General features: G+C 37.7%; 1 protein-coding gene and 1 long non-coding RNA gene across 5 annotated transcripts in view; one reads left to right on the forward strand and one right to left on the reverse strand.

The window, feature by feature from the left end:
• The window catches only part of LOC119531926, a 55,311-nt gene that overhangs the window by 7,897 nt on the left and 23,851 nt on the right, over positions 1-23,563 (forward strand). Inside the window, exons 2-3 of one of the 2 annotated variants that reach the window (XR_005216449.1) lie at positions 9,786-9,879; positions 10,128-10,918. This is a non-coding gene — a long non-coding RNA (uncharacterized LOC119531926). Of the gene's footprint in view, positions 1-9,785; positions 9,880-10,127; positions 10,919-23,563 lie in introns of those variants that run through there. The other variant, XR_005216450.1, reaches the window with a different exon arrangement.
• RAB8B (RAB8B, member RAS oncogene family) overlaps positions 1-23,563 on the reverse strand; it is a 64,729-nt gene that overhangs the window by 5,619 nt on the left and 35,547 nt on the right. Inside the window, exons 1-6 of one of the 3 annotated variants that reach the window (XM_037833764.1) lie at positions 14,829-14,844; positions 14,574-14,649; positions 12,019-12,079; positions 3,978-4,055; positions 2,952-3,041; positions 1,640-1,705 (exon numbers count right to left, since the gene is read on the reverse strand). In XM_037833764.1, coding sequence (XP_037689692.1) covers positions 1,640-1,705; positions 2,952-3,041; positions 3,978-4,055; positions 12,019-12,079; positions 14,574-14,649; positions 14,829-14,832 — 375 coding nt within the window. In that variant the 5' untranslated portion in view covers positions 14,833-14,844. Of the gene's footprint in view, positions 1-1,639; positions 1,706-2,951; positions 3,042-3,977; positions 4,056-12,018; positions 12,080-14,573; positions 14,650-14,828; positions 14,845-14,962; positions 15,024-23,563 lie in introns of those variants that run through there. The other 2 variants (XM_037833762.1, XM_037833763.1) reach the window with 2 other exon arrangements.

A 23,563-nucleotide genomic window follows, 5' to 3' on the forward strand; every position in this document is an offset into this window, starting at 1 on the left:
CGATAATTCTTGGAGCTCAGCTAAATTCCCCACCATGGATATCAGTGCAAATGGAAGCAGGGCAAATCTGATTAATCTCAGTGATACTTTATCCATAGTGTCTCTTGACCGAAACTAAACTTTTAAAAAACCTATCATCACTCCATTTCTATACAGCCAAGAACTCTTAAAGTTTTTAGGTTGTCTCCATGCTAAACCCACTGTTACGTCAGCCTCTTGCTCCCAACCACAGCTACTGCCCAAATAAAATGTTCAGGAAAAGGATTATTTCCTAATCAAATCAAATAGAAACAATATGATTATTACTTGCTATCAGTGGTTTCAATGCCACACTGGTCATCTGTGAGACTAAGTTTCTAAACAAGGCTCAGGCCAGTTTTTATGAGGCCAGCCACCCTAGTTTAAATCTCTGAGAAAACCACTAACTTCTATAGACTAACTGGCCAGAATAAGTGGCTCACGCAACTCCCAGCTTTAGATTTCCATTACTCAATGCTTCTCTAAGCCCCAGCTGTGATCAGGGTACAGCTACTAACAGAGACCTAAGCCTGCTCCATTAAGCCAGGCTACAGAGTTCATTCTGTAAGGAGCAAGTCTTTTAGAACCATCTCAGTGACCACCTCCAATAATGTTGGCTTAAGGGGCTCCCCTCTTTCTGACGGAGGGAAATCCATTTATGGCAGCCAGAAGGAAGCGTTTTTCTGCTTATCTGTGCATGTGTAAATAAATCAGTAGAGGCTTCCTGTTTCCTAACACCCATTAGCCAACCCAAAGAAAAAAAACGAATATGTCATCATTTAAAACAAAAAAGTTCTAATTAGTGTCCACTGGCCAAAAAAGTCTATTAAAGTTTGATTTTGGGCCAAGATGTTATGATGAACAGTGAGTGGCCTAAGAAATTAATTATTTATCATTCAATACTATCAATATTATTAAGTGAATTTTGTAGTACCACATATTAATACGTAAACAGGTATTATTTTTATGATCAGTTTAAAAAGTGTTTTTAAGAAAATGTTAACAATTCTGCCATTGGTGAAGAGAACATGTTCTTAGAAGAGTTTAGATGATTTAGTTTTCTTTAACAGCTAACTTACTGAAAATTAAAGCTATTCTTTGATAAGCACACTTTTTTATTTCTATTAAATGCCATTATGTTACAAAGTATCAGGCTTAATCTACTCCATTTGTGTACACATTAAGGGAATCTGTTCAATAAACCAACAGTTTAATCTCTTGAGAGAGTACAGACATGAAAGTAATTAAGATTCTTGTGCTACAGGCTACTATAGGATGACATGAACAATGATAAATAAGCAGAGGAGACGGTGCTTGGTCTGCTAGTCCAGGATTTCCAGTTTCCCAAACAAAGGGCAGAACTGAATTTAAACTGAACTTCCATCTTTTCTTCAGTGAATCTTAATTGAGCAATCAAATATAACTCATGAGAAGACTGGGTGCTAAAAAATCAACAACCAGAGTCCACATAAAACTCAGAATCATAAAAGTTCACAAAATGGAGGCAGTATGTAGGTATTCAGTTGATCAGAAATTAACAAGGCTTTGAGAGTTGCTCAAATACAGGCACCTCAGCAGTAGTGCCACCTTGTAACAAGTCACCAAACGTTTCTTTTCTTACCTCTTCTACATTTGTACTCGATTTTGCACTTGTCTCCAAGAATTTAATCCCATAGTCAATTGCTAACTGAAAGGCAAGACAGAAACATTTAAACTGAGGGAAAGCTGCTTAAAAATAAAAAGGTTTTATATCTGATAGGTGTTTCAAAAGTCCCAAAGGCAGGATATCTATTTTGGAATGCCTGTGCTTCTCAAGTTTTTCTTTGCCTTCTTCTATTATGTTTTGAATTTAATAATTTAACATAAGCATCATAAGTAAAAAAGGCTCAACTTCCACTTAGAACACAATTTAAGTACTTTTCTTTTTTCTACTGTACTTTTAGTTCTCTAATATACTTTCAAGAAAACCTATGAGAGGACACCCACCCCCACCATTAACATGGGATTTGCTGGCTCTTTTTATCTGTTCCTAAAATACAATTCTCAACAGTTCCTATATACTTGTTTTTAATTCTTTTTTTAATAAATTGGGTGTATAATAGAAGTACATGCTTAAAATACTGAAATATCCATTTCTTTGATTTCTATTGATTGAGAAAACTGTGAAGTCATCCATATTTTCATCCATTCTCAAAGAGTTCTCAGTTCATTTACAACATCAAAATTAAGTGAATGTTTTTAGGGGGAAAAATTTTACAGTAGATCAACAAACAATGCATTTTGCATGTATCACTGAACAAAGGTTAAAGCAAAATTCCAAGACTTAAAAAGTGAGCAATATGAAGCTTCTAAGTCAAATTACGAACTGCCATGGAAATTAATATGTATATAAAATAATCTTATGCTTTACAGGATACAAAATAGAGAAACACCAATAAATGAAATAAATGACCTCCACAGCTTGATAAATTACAGGGAGTTAATCCATTATGACTATAACTAATATGTAGTAAAAAAATTCTTAGAACAAACAATTGGAAAATGATTACTATTGAAACTTCACCCATACTATTAATTTTTTTTCCAAAGAGAATGAATTACTTCAACGTCAAAACTGGCCAGTTTCACACAGATATAGAAAAAATAGCCTGAACTCTAAACTACAGGAATCCTAAAAAGACCAATTTATATCTCCCAGAAAACATTAGCAAATTCTTTAGGAATGAGTCATGACCACATAATATATGGCGTTGGTTCTCGAATACTAATTCACACCATTCAAGTAAGGATTACATTCTTTGTTGATGATATCCAGTTTGAAAGGATTGAAACACAGATCTTTTTAAAACTTAAATCGATAATTAAATAATACTAAAAAAATAAATGCTCAATGTGAGTAGATTCCAACCTTTATGCATTCAATTCAAATTTACCTTCTCGCCTCTTTCTTTTGATACTTGTCTTTTGTCATTCATATCACATTTGTTACCCAGGATCATTCTTTCAACATCTGAAGAGGCATGCTGCCAAGAGAAAAGAGCATGTTATAAAAACAGCCTGAGAAAAATCACAGTTATCCAATGGACAAATCCTAACCTGTCAGAAATACATCCATAAATTTAATACTAGAACAAATAATCTTTCACTGAACACAAGGCCTAATTCAGAGAAGAGTTTAAAGATGGGAAGAGGGGAGAAGCTGCAGCCTGTGCAAACTTTTTTTCCAAAGGCTTGCAGAACTTCATTCCCATGTTTTGTTTTGTTTTGTTTTCCACATGAACAAATAAAACTCATGGTTACCTAACCATGAAACATCCAAACATCTGTTAGGGTCAAAGAAGAAAAAAAGACCCTGGTCCTGAGTGACCCAGTGTGGAAGGTATTCTGGATTCTGAACTATTTAAAAATAATTCATGTAGGTTGATACAGATATGTATGAATTTACTTCAGAATCAGATTTCTTATTGAAATGTCAAAGATACAAAAAAAACTTTGATACCAGTCACCTTGAAATTAATCCAAATTTATAGACCAAGCTTTCAAATATCTAAGATAGAGAAAACGCTAGATGAGCAAAATGATAAGTTGCCAAAGTCACTATATTTTTGCTAATCAAACAACATAGGGATCAGATGTATTAAAGGCTGTATGAGGATAGGCAAGTCACTTCTCTCTGGCCTTGGTTTCCTCATGCGTAAAATGCGGACCTGGATTAAATGATTTCCAAGATCCGGCCCAAGTTTAAAATTCTGTGAAACCTCTCCTCTGTCTGCCCCTCACAGAGAGCCAGAGTAGTCAGACTGGCAGCACAGGAGAGCAAGCCCTCCAGAGTGCCCCTCAGCGGGAGAGCGCCTAGCTTGCCATGCTCTTAGCAGCTCAGCTGCCTCATGAAGTAGCTTTACAGCGGAATCCGGCAGGACTCCCTCCATTATCATCTTTCGCTGTCTGTATACACATACCTCTTCAATGTTTCTTATCCAATTTTTAATATTGTCAAAGGATTTTTCATTCGTGATGTCATAGACCAGCATAATTCCCTGTAAGAGGGAAAAAAAGGTCTTTATTTGGTACTTTATATATTTAAAGTTATAGAATATTAATGTCAATGTATTTCTCCCTTCCAGAAACTTTTTATCAGTTTATCCTTTTTTCCTCTTTACAAAAGGAATTCACAATAAACTTGAAAAATACAGAGAAGATATAAATAAATTCTTTCATTGTCTTACCATGTAAATAAATAAAAACTGTTAACATTTTCACTGTAAACCTTTAATGAATTAGTGATTATGGGTAAGGTGATACACCCTTTTAACCTAGCCTCACAAAAAGAACTGGCACAAACTGGCACTGAAAGAGGATTTAAATTAAAACAGAGATAACATTGAGAGTAAAAGATAATCACTTCCATTGTGCACTTGTTAATTCCAAGTAGAAATTGACTGACTTCTTAATCCTCTGGTAAGACTGAAAACATATTATTTTTTATATGTGCTAATCAAAACTCTCTATTTAGAGGCTTATTCCAATCAATATGGTGGAGTGAGATGCTTCAGGGCTCTTTCCCCAACAGAAGTATTGAACAACCAGCAAGGCCTGGGAGAAACATCTTTCTCAAAAGCTCCAGAAAATAGTTAAAGGACTGCAGTAATTGGGAGAGTGCCAAATCAAGAAAAAGGCTATTTAAAAGTGGTAGGATTTTGTGATGCCCTGGCTGGCCCCTTTCCCACTCCTATTCAGCTCCGCATGGAGCTAGGCAGACCCCTGGTCCTGCTTCTGGAGGAAGCAGAGTAACCTTTGTGCACATACTGGGATCATGGATGTTTGGTCCAACCTGGTGGTGACCTGAGGGGTCTCACTGTCTCAGAACTTGCTCTGTGTATAGAAAGCTGCTCACCGAGCTGCTGTGGGAGAGCAGTCAAGCAGCTGCCTGGAGCAAGTGATTGCTGGCTGTAGGACACAGTGCAGTAGGATACATCGCAGCACTGGGACCATGAAGAAACTTTCCCAGGGAATAGGGGACATTCCGAACCCTAAGTAGGTAATTCCTAGCACCAAACACACATGCCCAAGAAAAAACATATGCACAGAAAGGATCAAGCAGGCCCCTATGCTTTGGTCCAGAGCTATTCTTCAAAGTCAATTTAGAGATAAGCGCTGAAGGAAAGCACACAGGTTAGTCTGCAAAGACTGGGAAAGGTGTCTCTTTTTCTTTTTTTTGTTTCTTTTAGCTTCTGGCAACCAAAGAAAGCTCTCGTCATAGTACTAGCTGACTACAAGCTTAAGGAACACACCTCTCAGAGTCTAAATTCTAGCAATTATACATTAAAATATCAAAATGACCATGTTTCAACAAAAAGTCACAAAACATATAAAGAAACAAGTAGTGATTGTCCAGGCAAAGAGATTAAAGCATTAGAAACCATCAATGAGAAGGACCAAACCTGGGACATATTAAACAAAGACTAAAAAATAGTCCTAAATATGCTCAACGAGCTAAAGGAAAACATTGACAAAGAACTAAAGGAAATCAGGAAAGCAAGATGAACACATAAAGAATATCAACAGAAATATGAAATTATGAAAAGGAAACAACCAGAAATGAAGACCACAGTAACAAATTAAAAATTCCATTGAGGGGTTCAACTGCAGATTGGAACTGGCAGAAGAAAGAATCAGTGAACTTGAAGATAAGACAATTGAAATCATTCAGTCTAAGCAGCAGAAAGAAGAAAGAATGAAGAAAAGTGAACAGAGCCTGAGGAACCTGGGGGATACCATCAAGCACACCAATATATGTATTATGGGAGTCCCAGAAAGAAAAGTAAGATAGAAAGGAGCAGTGAAAATATTCAAAGAAATAATGGCTGAAAGCTTCCCAAACTTAATGAAAGACATGAATATACACATCCAAGATGCTCAACAAACTCCAAACAAGACAAACCCAGATAGACCCATGCCATGGCATATTACAATCAAACTGTCAAATGCCAATGATAAAGAAAGGATTCTGAAAGCTGCAAGAAAGAAGCAACATGTCACATACTAGGGAACCTCAATAAGATTAAGTGTCAATTTCTCATCAGACACCTTGGAGGCAAGATGGTAGTAGGATGACATATTTATTTAAAGAGCTGAAAGCAAAAAACCATCCAACCAAGAGTTCTATTACAGACAAAAAAAGTCTGACAAATGAGGGAGACATTAAGACATTTCCAGATAACAAAAGCTGAGGGAGTTCGTCACTACTAGACTGGCCCCAAAGAGAGTTCTACAAGTTGAAAGGAAGGGACAATAGACAATAGACTGAAGCTGCATGAAGAAATAAAGATCTCTAGTTAAATATAGATGCCAGTACTGTTGTATTTTGGGTTTGTAACTCCACCTATTACTTCCTACAGGATCAAAAAGCAAATTCACAAAATGTAATGATAAATCAGTGGTTTGGGACTCATAATGTATAAACATGCAGTTTGTGACAAGGGCTATGTAAAGGTGGGGAGTGGAGGGTTTAGGAGACTAGTTGAAATTAAGTTGGTATTAAAGCAAATGAAACTGTTACAGATTTGGGATGTTAAATTTAAGCCCCACGGTAACTACTAAGAAAATATTGGAGAATATGCAGTCTCATAGAGCAGATATTAGAGTACAGGTTGCCAGGGGTGGGAGGCAGGAGGAATGCATAACGGATATAGGATTTCCATTTGGGGAGATGGGAAGACTTTAATAATGGAAGGTGGTGAGGGTACTGCAATACTGTGCATGTGATTGATCCCATTGAATGATATGCTTGGGAGAGGTTGAGATGGAAAAGTTTATGTTGTATATATGTCCCTGTGCTGGTTTGAATCTATTATGTCCCCCACAAAAGCCATGTTCTGTAACACAGTCTTTTAGGGGGCAGACTTATTAGTCTTTTGATTAGGTTGTTTCCGTGGAGTGTGACCCACCCAGCTGCAGGTGAAACCTTTATATTAGATCATTTCCATGGAGGTGTGACCCCGCCCATTCCAGATGGGTCTTAATTAAATCACTGGAGTCCTTTAAGAGAGCTCATGGAGAGAAGGAGCTCAGAGAAGCTGAGAGATACATTTTGGAGAGAAGCTAAGAGTTTGCCCCTGGGAGAATCTAAGAGCCGACATAAACCCAGACACTTGGAGATGCAAACAGAAAGATGTCTAGAGATGCTAAGCTAAGAGATGAAGCCCAGAGTTTGCCTCGGAGAAGTGAAGAGAGGACTCTCAGATGCTTAAGAGAGAAATGCCCCAGGAAAACCAAGCAGAGAATTGAGAGAAGCTAAGAGAGACAGAAGCCAGAGACATTTTTGAGAAAGCCATTTTGAAACACAACCCGGGAGCAAAGACCAGCAGATGCCAGCCACATGCCTTCCAGCTGACGGAGGTGTTCGGGACACCATTGGCCTTTCTTCAGTGAAGGTATCCTCTTGTTGATGCCTAGTTTGGACACTTCTATGGCCTTAGAACTGTAAATCTGTAATCTAATAAATCACCTTTATAAAAGCCAATCCATTTCTGGTATATTGCATTCCAGCAGCTTTAGCAAACTGAAACAGTCCCCCCATTAACAAAAAAATCAGAGACAATGACAATTAAATGCAATACATGATCCTGGATGGGGATCTCACAAGGGAAGAGAAAAGGCTCAAAGGGACATTATTGGGACATATGAAACATTGAAATAGAGATTGTAAGCTTTATATCAGTGTTAAAATTCTTGAACTTGGTAACTGTACTTGCAGTGGTTACATAAATTTCTTAAGAAATGTATATGGCAGTACTAAGTGTTAAAGGAGCATGACATATATAACCTACACTCAAGTGTTCAGAAAATGGATTGATAGACAGTTTTTAAAAGGTCATTGTTTATCTAAGACACTTAAAATATATAATGCATTTGTTAAACAGGTTTAATGAAAGGCATTGTCATGTTTTTCTAAGACCCATGTCTAGTATAGCTAAAGGATTCACCTTCCAATTGTTTCAACTAAAACCTGTATGCTAACTATTCCAAAATCTATATCTCCAGACTGCACTTCCATACTAAGTGCTACATCCACCCACCCATCTACTCATTCAAAAAATATTTAATGAGCACCTACTATATGCCAGTTATTATGCTAGGTGTTACCAGTAGTGAACAATAGACAAGGTCCCTTCCTCTCACAGATGGCTAGTAAAGGAAACAGACAATGAACATATAACTATAAAATTAATTATAATTTTGACGATTGTTATGAAGATGCACAGGGTACTCTGAGCACAACATTAGGAACATAACCTAATCTGGGATAAGGGCTGAGGGGCTGGGTTGGTCAGAAAGTGACCAAACAGACCTGAACTGGGCAGAGGGGTTGGAGGTGGGGTGAAGAGGGGAAACCCACAGTGCCTGATACACAGCAGAAGTGTTATACATATTTTGCTGATTATGAAGGCCTGGAGCCCACCAGATTGAGTGAAAGAAAGTCAGCTTAGCAGAAGTACACAGATCCAATGGAAGAAGGGTATAAGTTGAGGCCAAAGAGTTAGGCAGGGCCCAGATGTGCCTTTGGGGCCAATCACTGGATATCAGGTCCTAGATATCTCCCAAAGTCACCACAAACTTAACTAAATAAAAACAAAACAAAACAAAACACCTTTAAGGCTGTCCCCCACCCCTGCAGATCTTGTATTCCTCTTTGTATTCTCTTCATTTTAGTGAGGGACACTACTACCCAGCTAGCCAGCCCAAGTAGACAGCTGGGAGTTACCTTCCCCTCCATAGTCAGTAACTAAGCACTGTAGTCCCAATTGCCTCAATACTTCCAGAATCTGATCTTCACCTCCACCCCCATATGCACACACATACACATGGCCTTACTGATTTTCATCTGTTAGCCTTAATCTGGATTACTGTCATCAATTAGCCTTAACTGGATTACTTAACCTGGATTACTGGCTCCTTGCTTTCATCCTTAACCTCCTCTAATCCACTCTCCAAAGGGCACCAGAGTCATCACTTCATTGCTTAAAATCTTTCCGTACCTCTCCATTGCACTCATAAATAAATTAAAATTCCTTAGCATGGTAAACAGGTCTGGCTTCCAACTTTGTAAATAAATATAAAATATAAATGTAAATAAATATAAACTATATAAATTACACATACATATTAGACAAAAGAATCTAGGAAATACAACAAAACATTAATAGAAGCTCTCTTTCACAGCAGTGGAATTCTGGATGATTTTTGTCTTTATATTTCTAGGAATTGTCTAAGTTTTCTATACTACATGTATTTTTTTTACAATCAAAAAAATACATATTATTGTTTAAATGATGAACAATATTCTCCTCTATCCTCCCTCCCCCCAGTGTCGAATGCAAATGTTTCATTTGGCTATACTGTAAGGGAGATTTATAATTGTCTCAATGTAAATAATTTTGTTTTTTAAAAATCAAAGTGGAATATGAATAATTCCTGATTCAAAAAGGATCATTCTGTCTAGCTGCCTTTAGTATTAAAAATTAACCAAATAACTGCCATAGCTCTATTACCCTTTGGACTGTCTGGACAACCTTGATCAGTTACATGTCTTATGTCTATGTTATGAAGCTGCACTTTAGTTAGCAGAAAAACTGTGAACACAGTGTGGTGGTGAAGAGTGCAGGCTCTGGAGTCAGAGGCTTCAAGCTCAGATTCCACCACGTTCTAATAGGGGGATCCTGGAGATGTTAACTCCTCTCTCTCAGTCTCCATTTCTGCATTTACAGAATGAGGGCAATAACATCTTCCTGTACACTGGATTGTTGCTGAGGCTTTACTGAGATTCTATTTGTAAAGTACTGACCCAGAACCCAGTAAATGGTAGGTATAATTAATTTATACTTTTGATTTCAATAGCAGAAACCATCCAACTATCTCCTATGTTTGTAAGTTAAATGATTTGATGATATGAATCACTTGGAGATACAAATTCAAGTATATCAGTTAAAACATTATAAATCTAGGATATGCCCACAATAAGAACAGCTTCCTTAGAGTTCACGAGATGGTACTGGTCCATGAGAAATTTTGATAATTGTCTATGATATGATCCTTTTTTTTCCTAAAAGCCCCACTGTACATCAGGATTTACTGCTATGCCTGCAAACGGTTCTGAAGAGTTTGAAAGGGACCAAAGGATTCTGCAATGGTGGCAGACTCCGGTCCAGTGCTTATAAGCATTCTTCATGCCCAAATCAACCAAAGTAAACCTGCCATAACCACCACTTGCAGAAAATGCTGCATGTCAATGAGAACATGATGGACCCACATCCCACAGGAACAGATGACCTGAGAGAACCAAAAGACTCAAGCAGACCAGGATTTCTTGGAAGATTTATCTAAGATTGTTTCTAGGACTGAAATTCTCCACTGGTTCACTCATTCAGCAAGTATTTATTGAGCATCTATTCTGCATCAGGCATTGGTGTGGGCACTGGCATTACAGCAGAACAAGAGACAAAAATCCCTGCCTTCAAAATGGAAAAGACAATACTAACTAGAACAGCCACAATTTCTAATTATTTGAAGTAATAGAGAAATGACTAGGAAGTAGATAAATGAAAAAGGCAGATGATCCCCAAATCTAAATTAAATAACACATTTTAATGACCTCTTAAAAGCCTGGTCAACAGAAAGGCTTGTGTGTATAAGATGCCTCTAACCAGAATTACCTGTAAACTATTCCAAATCATACCTGCTAAGATGTTCTTATTTATCTCTAAATAAATAAACCTCTTCCTGCCACACTAGAGTGATTCCAAGCTAAGCTAAACAGAGCAGGTGGCAACTCTCTTTCTTAAAATGATGACCCTTCACAATCCTATTAGGGTGGGATATGGAGAACACGTACATATAAAGTGCTGAGGGGTGTGTAGTGCAAAGGTACACAGCTTAAAAAAGGGATCTCCAATCTTTTTGTGGGGATGAGTTACTGCTGCTCAGATAATTGACGGTGAGTGGTAGTGGGGAGGAAGAGATGGTAGCATGATAATGAAGGGATCTGTGGATTCAGATCGCATCTTCCTGGAGGCAAAGGCACAGCCATCACCCCCCTTCAGTTCCATCACCCCTGGCACCATTCCCAGGAGCACAATAGTCAGTAATGGGCTGGGTATGGTGGCAGCTGGTACCCCACAAGCTACTAGGTCAGGCTGTATGATCTCAACTGCTCAACCTTCAAAAAATCTCTGAGCATACTGGGTTTCATCACAGTTCAAGCTTAAGCCTAAAGATAGAGATAAAGCCCTGATGTAGGCCTGAAGTTCTAGGTTCTAAGTTGTCTTACTAACCACTGTACTCCCAGCACCACACAGCACCTGCCCAGAGCCCAGCAATATAAATGGGATGAGCAGATTGAAAATTATAGGATGGAAAATAACCAAGTGATGAAGTTATGGTAACAAGAATAAGGCCATGATGTATCAAAGAAGGGCTTGGTAGTTAAGATTCACCAGACTCTAAGCTTCAAAGAGTCACAGATCATTCAGCTACCTCCTTGCCAGCTGGCAGAATGCTGGTCAAGGAGACTCCACAAAGATGAGCCATAAGCAGTGGAGGCTGTGGAGGCAGTAAGAGATAAGGAGTGATGGTGTCAGGGCTGAATAATAGGGTGCAAGAAATTATTACTTCGACATAGGGCTTGTGGCTGACTAAGATTAGGCATAAACTATTAATAAAAGGAAAAATCACAAAAATATAAAATCACCTTAGAATGTGTGGAAGAGTTCTAGAACATCTACAAGCTAATCGTCTGATTATTATTATGAATACCAATGGCAAAGTATAGTCACTAAACACAAAACACATCACAAAAAAACCTTTAAATGTCTTGTTTTCATTTCAAGAAATCTGTTTTCTCCTATTGTACTAGATTCTAGCTTGAATCCTATAATCTTTGATAGATGAAGATTCATGTTTTACTTTCACCTGAAGAGTTAGAAAATCCTCAAACACACTCACCATGGCTCCTCTGTAGTATGCTGTCGTAATTGTTCGGAATCTTTCCTGACCCGCTGTGTCCCTAAAATTTGAAACAAAGGAGAGAGTGGTTTTAAAAGTCATCACCAGCATCACTGAGAAGAGACTATAAGCTGTAGGAGATATAATTGTGGTCTGCTCACAAGTACAGTGGTGTCAAAGGAAAAGGGAATAGGACACAAAGGGGGCCTGCTGGGCATCTGCAATCTGGAGGTGAGGTGGAGGTGGCAACGGAAGCCTGTTGGGAGTTCACAATGGCTTGGGTGAAAAACTTGGACCTTGATGATAAAAGAAGCAACAGGAAAATACACGGGCCCTGCTAAGAACTAGTACGTAATTTTAGTTAAATACATGTAGGAGGGAACAGAGAATAGTTCTGAATTCTTGGACTCCCAGCGGTAGTTATAATCATTTGTATAAGTGCTTAATGATTAAGACATTTTGCTCTCTTGACTGAAAGTCTGATTTCTGCACAAAGCAAACAACTGAACTGAACTTATGACTGTGTAAATTCATCTTGGCAGAAGATACTAAAATGGATCTCCTAAAGAACTTTTGCAGCTATGGAGCCCATGATCAAATGGAAGAGTGGAGTTAAAACAAAATCCTTGGCAATATTTCCAGAGACTTAAACATGAACAACACCTCAAAAGTACATAACCTTTCATATATTCTCCCATTTTAGCTGATGGTATGCCATTAAAGTATATCCTGAAAAATGCTAATTACATTTATGGAAGCAATCCCATTAAAGGAAGTCAAATTTCCTCCACATTTGGGAAAATCAATATTCCCAAATTTGCCACTTATAGCCAGAACTAATTCACTACCTATGCTACTAAGACAAACTAAAGTATACAATTTAATTGTAGGGAAGAAAGAGGCATTTGTGGAAACATACTAGAAACCTAACACATGCCAAACTGAAACAGATAAAGGCCCAAAGGAAATACAGTAGATTAAAAAAAGCATTAATAAATACCTTGACATTTATGTATACTTTACAAAATACTTTTTTGTAAAGTATTTTGCACTCACATGGTGTCCACCACAGCCCAAAGTGGTGGGTATTGCCAGCATCCTCATTCTGCAGAAGAGGAAACATTCTCAGGAGGGCTGTTGTCCCAGCTCTGCCACTAAACAGCTTAAACCTCTGAATGAGACTTATGTATCCTAGATCTCAGCTGTTCAGTGCAGGGCTAGCATTCCCACCAAAGTCATCTTATCCTATTATTCTCTCACTGATCACAGTTAGACGCTTGGGCACTTGTTTAGTACACAGGAAACAAATTATGGGGAAAACAGAGGCTAAGAATCTTTGAGCAGACTAACCATATTTTCTTGATTCTAACACATTACTCATTTAGAGTCAGCTTTGCAGCGAGGATGGAGGAAAAATCCCTACCACACTAAATGTAGGTTGTGAGGACTGAATGAAGATTATTTTGCTGCTAAAGGTAATAATGAATAGACAGTGTCATGATGTTTTGGCCACTCCATATTAAGTTCTAATTAGCTGATCATCCACAAGCTCCGAGAAACACTCTTAAGACTCCCTGTTCCTTATTGCTACGATCAGCACAGAATCAGAAATTCTCTTTCTTTCCCTCTTAAAACTTTCCCTCTTAAAAATATGTTTTTTGTATCTTTAAAATATCCAACTTCTTACTAATTACCAACAGATGAAAAAGGCAGCCTGTGGTAATCTTCACAATGTTTTCCAATGAAGTATACTGGGGACCACCACACTAAGCTAGTATATGAAGCTGATGCTATCTATGTTCCCGGAGATTTGGTTAAGTTATCCCAGCTTTCCCACTAAAACAGACATATGCCTTCAGATGGACTTAACCACTCTAAATCCCAGCTCCTCCTCTGTCAGAAAAGGGCTGATAGATTTCAATATAATGTTCCAGTTCTAACGCAGTTCTGAAATTCAAGGAAGAAAAGGAGCCTAAGGGAAAAGCTGATACACATTACTTCATTTTAGCCCTATCTCCTTCTTAGTCTATGCTGTCTCCAATTTCTAAGCTTTGTTACTGCTGTCATCAATAAACAGTAAATAAGCAAATATCATCAAAAACATTCCTCAAGGCACTAAATCCAAATGGCCTCATGCAAGGCAGTGTACCAAAAGAAATTAAACCAGCTTCAGTTTCTTCCTTCTAGGAGGTTTAAAAAAAAAATCTAAGAGCATCTGAGTTCAAGCCAAAAATATTCTACTTGGCAATCTGAAGAATCATATTTATTAACTGGCATTTGACAAATTCTTCAGGAATATACTGGCCAGAGGTAGGTGATCATAATATCTGTGCCTTGCATACTGCAACATGAAAAATGGAAGATGTGCCTTTTTTCTCCTGTATTTCCCAGTCAAATGGGCCTCCTCATTTTTTTTTTTTAATTTAACAAAAAGAAATATGAAAAAAATTATAAAATAACAGATCTGGAAGAGAACTCAAATGTCATCAATCCAACCAATTTACAAATGAGGAAAATTAGATCCAGAGAAGGGAAGCAGTTGGCCCCAAAGTCACCTCAACTCAGTGGCGTGATGGCTGGAACCTAGATCTGCACTTCCTGTTGACAGCTTTGCCTTATCTGATTTCACAACTGCAACAACGAAGATAAAGAAGTAATTTGCACTTGATAGAATTAAGTTTCTTCCCCTACAAAATTAGAGTTTTAGATGAATGGGCTCTCAGATTTCTTCTGGCTCCAAGATCTAGTGATGCCATTCCTCGCTTTCTCACTCTTGGTGGAGATAGTTTTGAAGGATGCTCAATACTTACTCATTTCCCCTTGGTTCTGATAAAGAAAAGACATGTTAGCTATCAGAACGCCTCTAAATTCTCACAATTCATATTTCAGTTTCCACTTCCAATTCCCAATTAAGGTAAATATATATACATATTTTTTTACTTACCATATCTGAAGCTTAATTTTCTTTCCATCTAACTCTATCGTTCTGATTTTAAAATCAATTCCTGCCAGAAAAATAAAGAAAGATATGTTAAGTTTCTTCAAATATAATCCAAGTCCTGTTGGGAAAAGGACAAAGATTCCTATTGAAAAAAAGCTCTCCAACGCACTGGAAAATGTGAACACAGAGGGGGTGTGAATGGTATGTTTCCTCTGAATACAGGCTGAAGAAAGGAATGCTAATTACTCTGCAAAGAGTTTCCACACATGTTAAATGCAACATATTATATGCCTCATTATTTTGACACAAATGGATTATATCCCTTAAGGTTACATAATTTGGATAGACTGAGACCATGACATATTTTCTACTTCCTGAAATACATCTAAACAATGCTTCCCACCCCACCCCCCATACTTCCTAAAGAATTCCTCGGACCTCTTTAAAATGTCTTTCTACCTTTCTTTCCATATGGTTCTTCAGAATCTACCGCTGGCTGAGGAAAAAAAATACTGCCTATTTGATCACAGGGCAGGGAAAGCCTGCATACCTATTTTAAACAGTTAGCAAAACAACTTATTGGTTAGAGCTGAAGTAGCTTAGAGTGGTTTTTAGCCTTGGTGGCACTTTTGAATTACCTGGGGAACTTGTAAAAAAAAAAAACAAAACTGATGATTACATCTGCCTCTTCTCAAAATTTAAACTATGTATCCTCTAAATTGACTTAAACATTAACTGCAGTAGATTCTGATGTAATTGGTCAGGGGTGGGACCTGAGAACTAGTAAGTTTTAAAGCTCCCCAGGTGGCCAGAGTTGACCCAATAGACTCAACAGGAGTCTGACAGGTAGAATGTCAAAGTCATCCGGCGCTCTGGCACTTCAAATGTTCAGCCCCTCCCTCACCTATCCCCCCCCAGCCCAAGACAGCCAAAACTTATTCAGAACTCTCAAATACAAAGAACCAAAAAGTCCTTTATAAATATGAACATGTTACTCTTCAGAAATAAGCTTTTACTCTTTCAGTGGGGACCAGTCGTGAATACTACTTGGTTGCAATTTGCTAAATCCTCATCATCTGGCTATTCAGCTTTGTTTTAGGTGTTTCTATTCTCTTGCATTCTATACAAAACCCTTTCAAGTGGTTGCTAAGGCATTCCAAGTAAACATTTAAATTATGTATCTTCTAAATTGACTTAAACATTAACTGCTGTTTTTTTGTGGGGCTTTTTTGGGGGTGGGGTGGGGTGGAGGGCTGGGAAGCCTTCAACAGCTATGTTGCTATGTTTCAACATATAAACATTGAGAGCACCTGAAAAAGGCTGCTTCCAAGCTCCAGCTTTATATAATACATAAGAATAAACAGATTGGATTTTCTGCGGCTTCTTGCTGTGGTACTTCCCTCCACCCCCATCCAAGGGAAACTTTTTATGTTCTCTTGTGAATGAACCTTGAAATAAACAATAATCACACCCAAGCTAATCTAGCAGAACAGTTTCTCCATCATTCTTGCTCCTCGCTAATAACTATGTATTGTTAACAAATACAATCTGATACCCAATATCCCCAGGTTACGTGGCTCACATTTTCCCTTCAACGGTGCCTCAGCATTGCTGGGTCTGTGGAGGCAGAAGTAAAACTTAGCAACACAGCATGAATATTATGGTTAGCATCACTGCCCCTCCCCCTAATCAGAATTTACTGTTGCCATCACTCCTTAAAGCCTTAAAGCACATTGATTTTTTTAGAAAAATTTAATTAGAGAAGTTGACTAATCATACATAAAATACAGGGTTTCCATATACCACCCTATTACTAACACTGCATTAGTGTGGTCATTTGTTACAATGCATGAAAGAACATTTTTATAATTTTACTATTAACTATAGTCCATGGTTTATATTAAAGTTCACTGTGTTGCACAGTCCTATGGTTTTTTAAAAAATTTTTATTCTGGTAATATATATATAACCTAAACCTTCCCCTTTTCACCAAATTCAGATATATAATTCAGTGCTGTTAATTACATTCACAATGTTCTGCTACCATCACCACCATCCATTACCAAAACATTTCCCTCATCCTAAACATTTCCCTACCCCCACCCTGGCCCCTGTTAACCTATATTCTAGTTTTTGACTCTATGAGTGTGCTTATTCTAATTATTTCATATCACTGAGATTATACAATATTTGTCTTTTTGTGTCTGGCTTATTTGACTCAACATGTCTTCAAGGTTCATCCATGGCTGTTGCATGTAGCAGAACATCATACCTTTTTTATGGCTGAATAATATTCCATTGAATGTATACACTACATTTTTTATCCATTCATCAGTTGATGGACACCTGGGTTGCTTCCATCTTTTGGCAATTGTGAGTACTGCTGCTATGAACATCAGTGTGCAAGTATCTGTTTGAGTCCTTGCTTTCAATTCTTTGGGTATATACACACTGATTTTTATTGTGTAAGAAAGACCTTTTAGGGATCCCTCCTCTATTCTATATCTCTTTATGGATCCAACATCAAGAAAATGCCTAACACTTGTAGGAACTCAAGAAGTGTTTACGATACTAATTTTTTTTTTTAATTCATGATGTTCAAAATCTCTACTTTATACTTGGAGAATAACTTAATCACAAAGTTAATGTCCAACCTTTCATCATTTAATAATTCATTTGTATTTTAAATAAAAGATACTGCACATCAAAATGCCCGTTTGAATTAACACTTTCCTTATTCTGGCTTATTAAGATTTTAACTTCTGTTCTTTCAAGGTTGGTTTTGCCTGTAGTTGGAGTCATGGGCAACGTGACCTTCTACATTCAATAAGGCCATTTTCAGACTCCTTTAAAGTCTCACTTACGCTCAGTTGATTTAAAACATTTAGGAAACTTTCTACTGACCTAGTCTTTTGTTTTTTCTTTTTTGTTAGAAGTATCACCTTTCTGTTATTTGAGGAAGTTCTGCCATTATCTGTGATACTTAACCATCTTTTCACTATTCAGAGGTTTTCAATGTTTGTAAAGAGTTGTGAACATTGGTATTTAGTTTCTGTTTATGCTGCTATCAAGAGCTGGCTGACAGACAAAACAGCACAGTCAAATTAGCACAATTTGAAAAATGCAAGCTGGAACTTAAAATATTTAACATTTTAAGAAACTAAGAATTTCACTAAAAATGGAAAATATACATTATTATTGAAAAGCACTGGACTAGGGAATCAAGAGACCTAGATTTTAGGTTGGGGTCTGTCATTAACAATTTTTGGACAGGTTTGCACCTCTACATTCCTATCTATTAAACAGGTTGTTGTGAGCATCTAATTAGATAAATTAGATAACGTGTGTGAATGCGCTCTGGGGACTCTGAAATTCCATATAAATGTAAGCGATTACACATGCGGATTCTATTATCCTGTTGCCTTTGTCACTTCATGACTGGATTATGGTAATAGCTTTCCAAGACGCTGTGCCAACATCTCTACCTGGTCTAATTCCCCTACATGCCACTGCTAGAATAACTTTCAACAATCCCCTGTGGTAATGTCACTGGATTATTTAAGAAGCTGTGGGTCCAGCTTCCTCAGCTTGATAATACAAGCCTTTCCTACCTTCTCCTCCCAATTCTGCAACCCCAAACTCTCCCCACAGCGCCTCTCTCAATTTAGGCCTTTTATTTCTCTCAGTAGGTCCTGCATTTCTTCTCCAACCATGTGCATGACACCTCACTCAACCTCCTTCTGTGAGGGTGCCACCCCACCCATGCAGTATTTCCCTTCTTCCCTCCTCATCTCCACTGAGCCATGTCCAATCACTACCTCAGGGTCTGGCTTTCACATGGTCATTTAATCCTGTGATACAGGGTACTGTTAACATATTGCTCTGTAATTGTTCTCAAATCAAGCAAGGGCGCCATTCTCTCTTTGCCAGCTAGGAAGTGCACAGAACTAAACTTAAGGTTACATACCCTTAAATATTTAAGTAAAGGTTAAATACTACCAGGTATGCAGAGGACTAAAGGAAAACTAGAAAATCCAAGTTTTCTTAATATACAATAATAGTAGATATGCTGAGAAAATCTCATTCCACCTTAAGAAAATGAAGATCCTTACATTAAAATTAGTTTGACAAGATCTATAGGAATATATAGTAGATGAACATTAAGATTTAAAGAAAGGATAATTTCTTGAGGCTATTCCAAGGATTAAAAGAATAATCAGTTATAAGAAGACAATATAATTATATCGTTTAGGATGCTTTTGGCTGCAAATAACAGAAACCCCAATTCATACTAGCTTAAACATTAAGGAAATTTACTGACTCGTGTATCAAAGCCCAGTGGTGAGGAAGGGTCCAGGGTTGGCTCAATTCAGCAGACCCAGCTCATTTCTCTGTGCCTCCTTTGGCTTTGCCCTGCTGGGAATATAAATTTCATCCTTGATAGTTCCTGACAACAAAAACAATATCAAAGAGAGAGAGAGAAAGAAAGAGAGATCTTCTTTTCCTTGTATCTCTCTCTTAAAAGTAAGGAAATATTTCCCCAAACCTTCATGTCTCATTGGTCTAAATTGGTTCCCAAGGCCATTTCTGAATTTATAACCAGAGGAATGTCATGTGCTGGTGGGCTATGTCAGAACCAATTTCTGGCATGGAGTGTTACCAAGACTGGAAAAATCTAAACCCATCTTTAAATTTAGATTAATCAAGACCCATCCTTAGAACGGGGTCACTTCCCCAATCCACAGGCTACTATACAATAAGGGAGAGTGGAAAGGCTGTTGGGATCATAACATTTGCTCCAATAAGACGCATGTACCTAATTAATAAAATTTTATAGTCACAGCTATATGAAATGGACAAATCGTAACAGCTGTCACTCTTACCCTGTCAAGAATGTTACTAAATTTAGTGATAAACTAGTACTTCTCTGAAATTCATTTTGTATAGTGTTCAGCCAAGAACCAGAAAAGAAGAAAGGACAATGAGCAAACCAAGTAGCTGCTATTAAATCTCAGCACTAAACTGTGACCTTTACGGATTGGGGGCTCCCTGAGCCCACAACCGCAAAGACCTACCTGGGTTATCCCCTAACCCCAGATGATGAGAGACTGCAAAGAACAGCAGCAAGAACCATAGCTCATCTTGATAGAAAGGAAGCAACTTTTCTTTTTTTTTTTTTTTTTTTAATTTAAGAGATCTACAGAATCTCAAAAAAACTGAGTTTCTGAAGGGCATAAATTTAGGGCCAAAAGGTCTTTCTTATTTCAATATCCTTTTAGGGAGCATCATTTTTTGGCAGCACAGAATATAATAATTCATATTCAAAATGATAACCCTGAGTCATCCCATCTTACGAGCAATCCATGGCCCACCCCACAAGGTTGCATGCAGCTTGGGCCCACCTTTGAAGTTCAGCCCCAAACCTAATTTCAAGAGACAAGATCAAAAGTTGCTTCCATGTTGCTCAAATATGCTCCAACATTAATTATCTGATGGCTTTAAAGCAGTGCCAATTTGCTCATTAATGTTTATCTAGTCAATAAACAGGAAATCTAAGTTGTAAGAAAACATTTCCATGGGACTCAATAAAGCCATTTCATTTTTAATTTAAATACATATTCATATACACACATATGTATACTTATGGATTTTCATTTTTTTCTGAATTGATTTTCATGCTGAAAGGTTGTTCAGAGCTGGTACATATTATACACTAGAAGGAGACAGGGAAGCAAGTGTAAAATGGAATCATAAATTCTAGACCTAGAAAGAATCTTCGAAATTATTTACTCCAGTTCTCCCTTTGTTGATAAGAAAACTGAGGCTCAGGGAGATGCAGTGACTTACTGAAATTCACAAAGATCAAAACAAAAAGTGGTTAAAATCAAATTTTGGCATTTAAAGGTCAGGACTTCCCAAGGAGACATGTACAAGAATGTCTTGTCTCCCCAGGAAAACCTGCTCATAGCAAAACTTTGGCAACAACTGAAATGTCCACCAACAGGAGAATATTTTGGTATACAACTGAGCATTCTGGAGAAGTGAATTAGAACCATGTTTTTCAACACAGATGAATCTAAAAAACATAATGTTAATTTAAAAGGGCAAGTTGCAGAAATATACAGTCAAACCAGTTCTGTAAAATTTCAAAAATATCACAAACAATAGTATCATTTATATATATACATGTGAGTGCAAGGTAGAAAAAACATTCATGAGAATGATTTTCAACAAATTCAGGATAAGCATTATCTATGAAAAGGAGAGGATTAGAGAATGGTTCAGAGGGGTCCTTAAATTAATTTATTATTTCTAAAAACTGTGTGGTGATGGGAGAAAATATTTGGAAACCACATATCCAATAAGGGTAGAATATAAAGAAATGCTACAACTCAATGATAAAAAGACACACAACCCATTTTTTTAAATGGGCAAAAGACCTGAATAGACATTTCTCCAAAGACCTGCAAATGGCCAAAAAGCACATGAAAAGATGCTCAACATCACTAGCTATTAGGGAAATGCAAATAAAAACCATGAGAGCCTGTTTCACACCCATTAGAATGGCTGCTATTAAAAAAAAATGGAAAATTACAAATGTTAGGATGTGGAGAAATAGGAACACTCATTCATTGCTAGTGGGAATGTAAAATGGTGCAGCGCTGTGGAAAACAATTTGGTAGTTCCCCAGAAGGTTAAGTACAGAATTACCATATGACCTGGCAATCCCACTACTAGGTACATGCCCAAAAGAATTGAGAGCAGAGACTCAAACAGATACTTGCACACCAATGTTTATAGTGGCATTATTCACAACAGCCAAAAGAAGGATGCATCCAAGTGTCCATCAACCAATGAATGGATAAACAAAATGGGGTGTATACATTCAATGGAATATTCTTTAGCTGTAAAAAGGAATAAAGTTCTTCCACATGCAATAACATGGATGAACCCTGAAGACATCATGTTGCATAAAATAAACCAGGCACAAAAGGACAAATATTTTATGAGCTCACTGATATGAAATAATTAGAATAAGCAAACTCACAGAGTCAGAATCTAGAATATAGGTTACCAGGAGACAGGGTGGGAATACGGAATGAGAAGTTAAGGCTTAAAATGTACAGAATTCCTATTTGGAATGATGGAAATGTTTTGGTAATAGATGGTAGTGATGGTAACACAACATTGTAAACATAAATAATAGCATCTGAATGTTTAAGGGAAAGGTTAGGCTGTATGTATAGTAACAGAATAAAAATTTTTTTAAAAATTCATGGAACTACATTACAGAAACAGTAGACCCTAATTTAAACCATGGACTATAGTTAATAGTACAATTATAAAAATGTGCTTTCATCAATTGTAACAAATGTTCCATTTTAATGCAAGGAGTTAAAAATAGGGTGGTAAATGGGGAGCCGGTATTGTATGCATGATTGTTCTGAAAACACACAACTTCTCTAATAAAGAAAAAAGAATCATAACTGTGTGTTGGGTACGTGGACCTTGGGAGTTTTTTTATTAGTTTATTTTTTGGTATGTGTGAAAATTTTCACAACTTTTAAAAGCAAGTATTAGATATCTAGAAAAATGCCATATGTAAGCATTTCATTCACTAAGGGTAGTAGAAAAATCAAACTAAATGTTAGACATGGAAGGTACCTTAGAAGATTTAGGCAGGGGAACAGCAGGCACCACTGCCCTTGTTCAATATAAAGAGGGCCTGTAAGCCCTAGGTGACCAGATATGGGTGACAGCAAGACCGGATCCAGTTCAGAAAGTAGGAGGCACATCAGGGGACTGAGGTAGCCAGGGACACCACCTACTCCAATTTCAAGCAGGGGATTCATGGACATTTCCTCCTCCTCGAGGAAAAAGAGCTTCAATTTAGGCCAAGGAGCAATGACAAACACAGATTTGGGTCACCATGTTGAGAGTGGCACTTTGGCGAGAGGAGTAAAGGGGTTCTGATTTTCCACTCCAATGGGAAAAGGAAGAGCACAGCTACAGGTGGAGAGGAAGGAGAAGGGGGGCGGCTGGAGAGCGGCAGGAGGGGCGCTTAGGCTGTCTCTGCCCTGCACCTTTCAGAAGGCCAAGTGCAGCTTGAGGCCTCAGCATTGTCCTGGGGAATCCACAGGGCACAAGAGCTAGCAGAGACCTAGGAATGAGGCTCTAGTCAGAAATATGGAACAAGCACTTGCCCAGAGTACCACTTAATCAGATATTTCTCAGAAACCAAGTGATATAGTTGAAGGCAGCTGGAAGGAAGGGCTTGGGCAGCAGAACAGAGAGAAGGAAACTTTGAACTTGGCTCAAACCCACGGTTAACAGACCTAACAGGGAAAAGGAACTTGGAACAGCCAGTATGGGGCCAGTTTTCACTCCACAAATTAGATAAAATTTAATATGAAAAGAGAAGAGAATTTTTACATGAAAGTAGAATCAGTCAGGCAACAGATATTAATAACATAACTTTTTCTGTTTTAAGACAATCGGGAGGTTGACCCCAGGTTTGTGAATGGGTGAAAGGATACCACTGCTGAATGTGGAAAAAAGTACAAAAGGAGGACTTTCCATGGCCTTCAAAACTCCCTCTCGAAG

The sequence above is a fragment of the Choloepus didactylus genome, chromosome 4, assembly GCF_015220235.1.
Source record: "Choloepus didactylus isolate mChoDid1 chromosome 4, mChoDid1.pri, whole genome shotgun sequence".
Classification (NCBI taxonomy): Eukaryota; Metazoa; Chordata; class Mammalia; order Pilosa; family Megalonychidae; genus Choloepus; species Choloepus didactylus.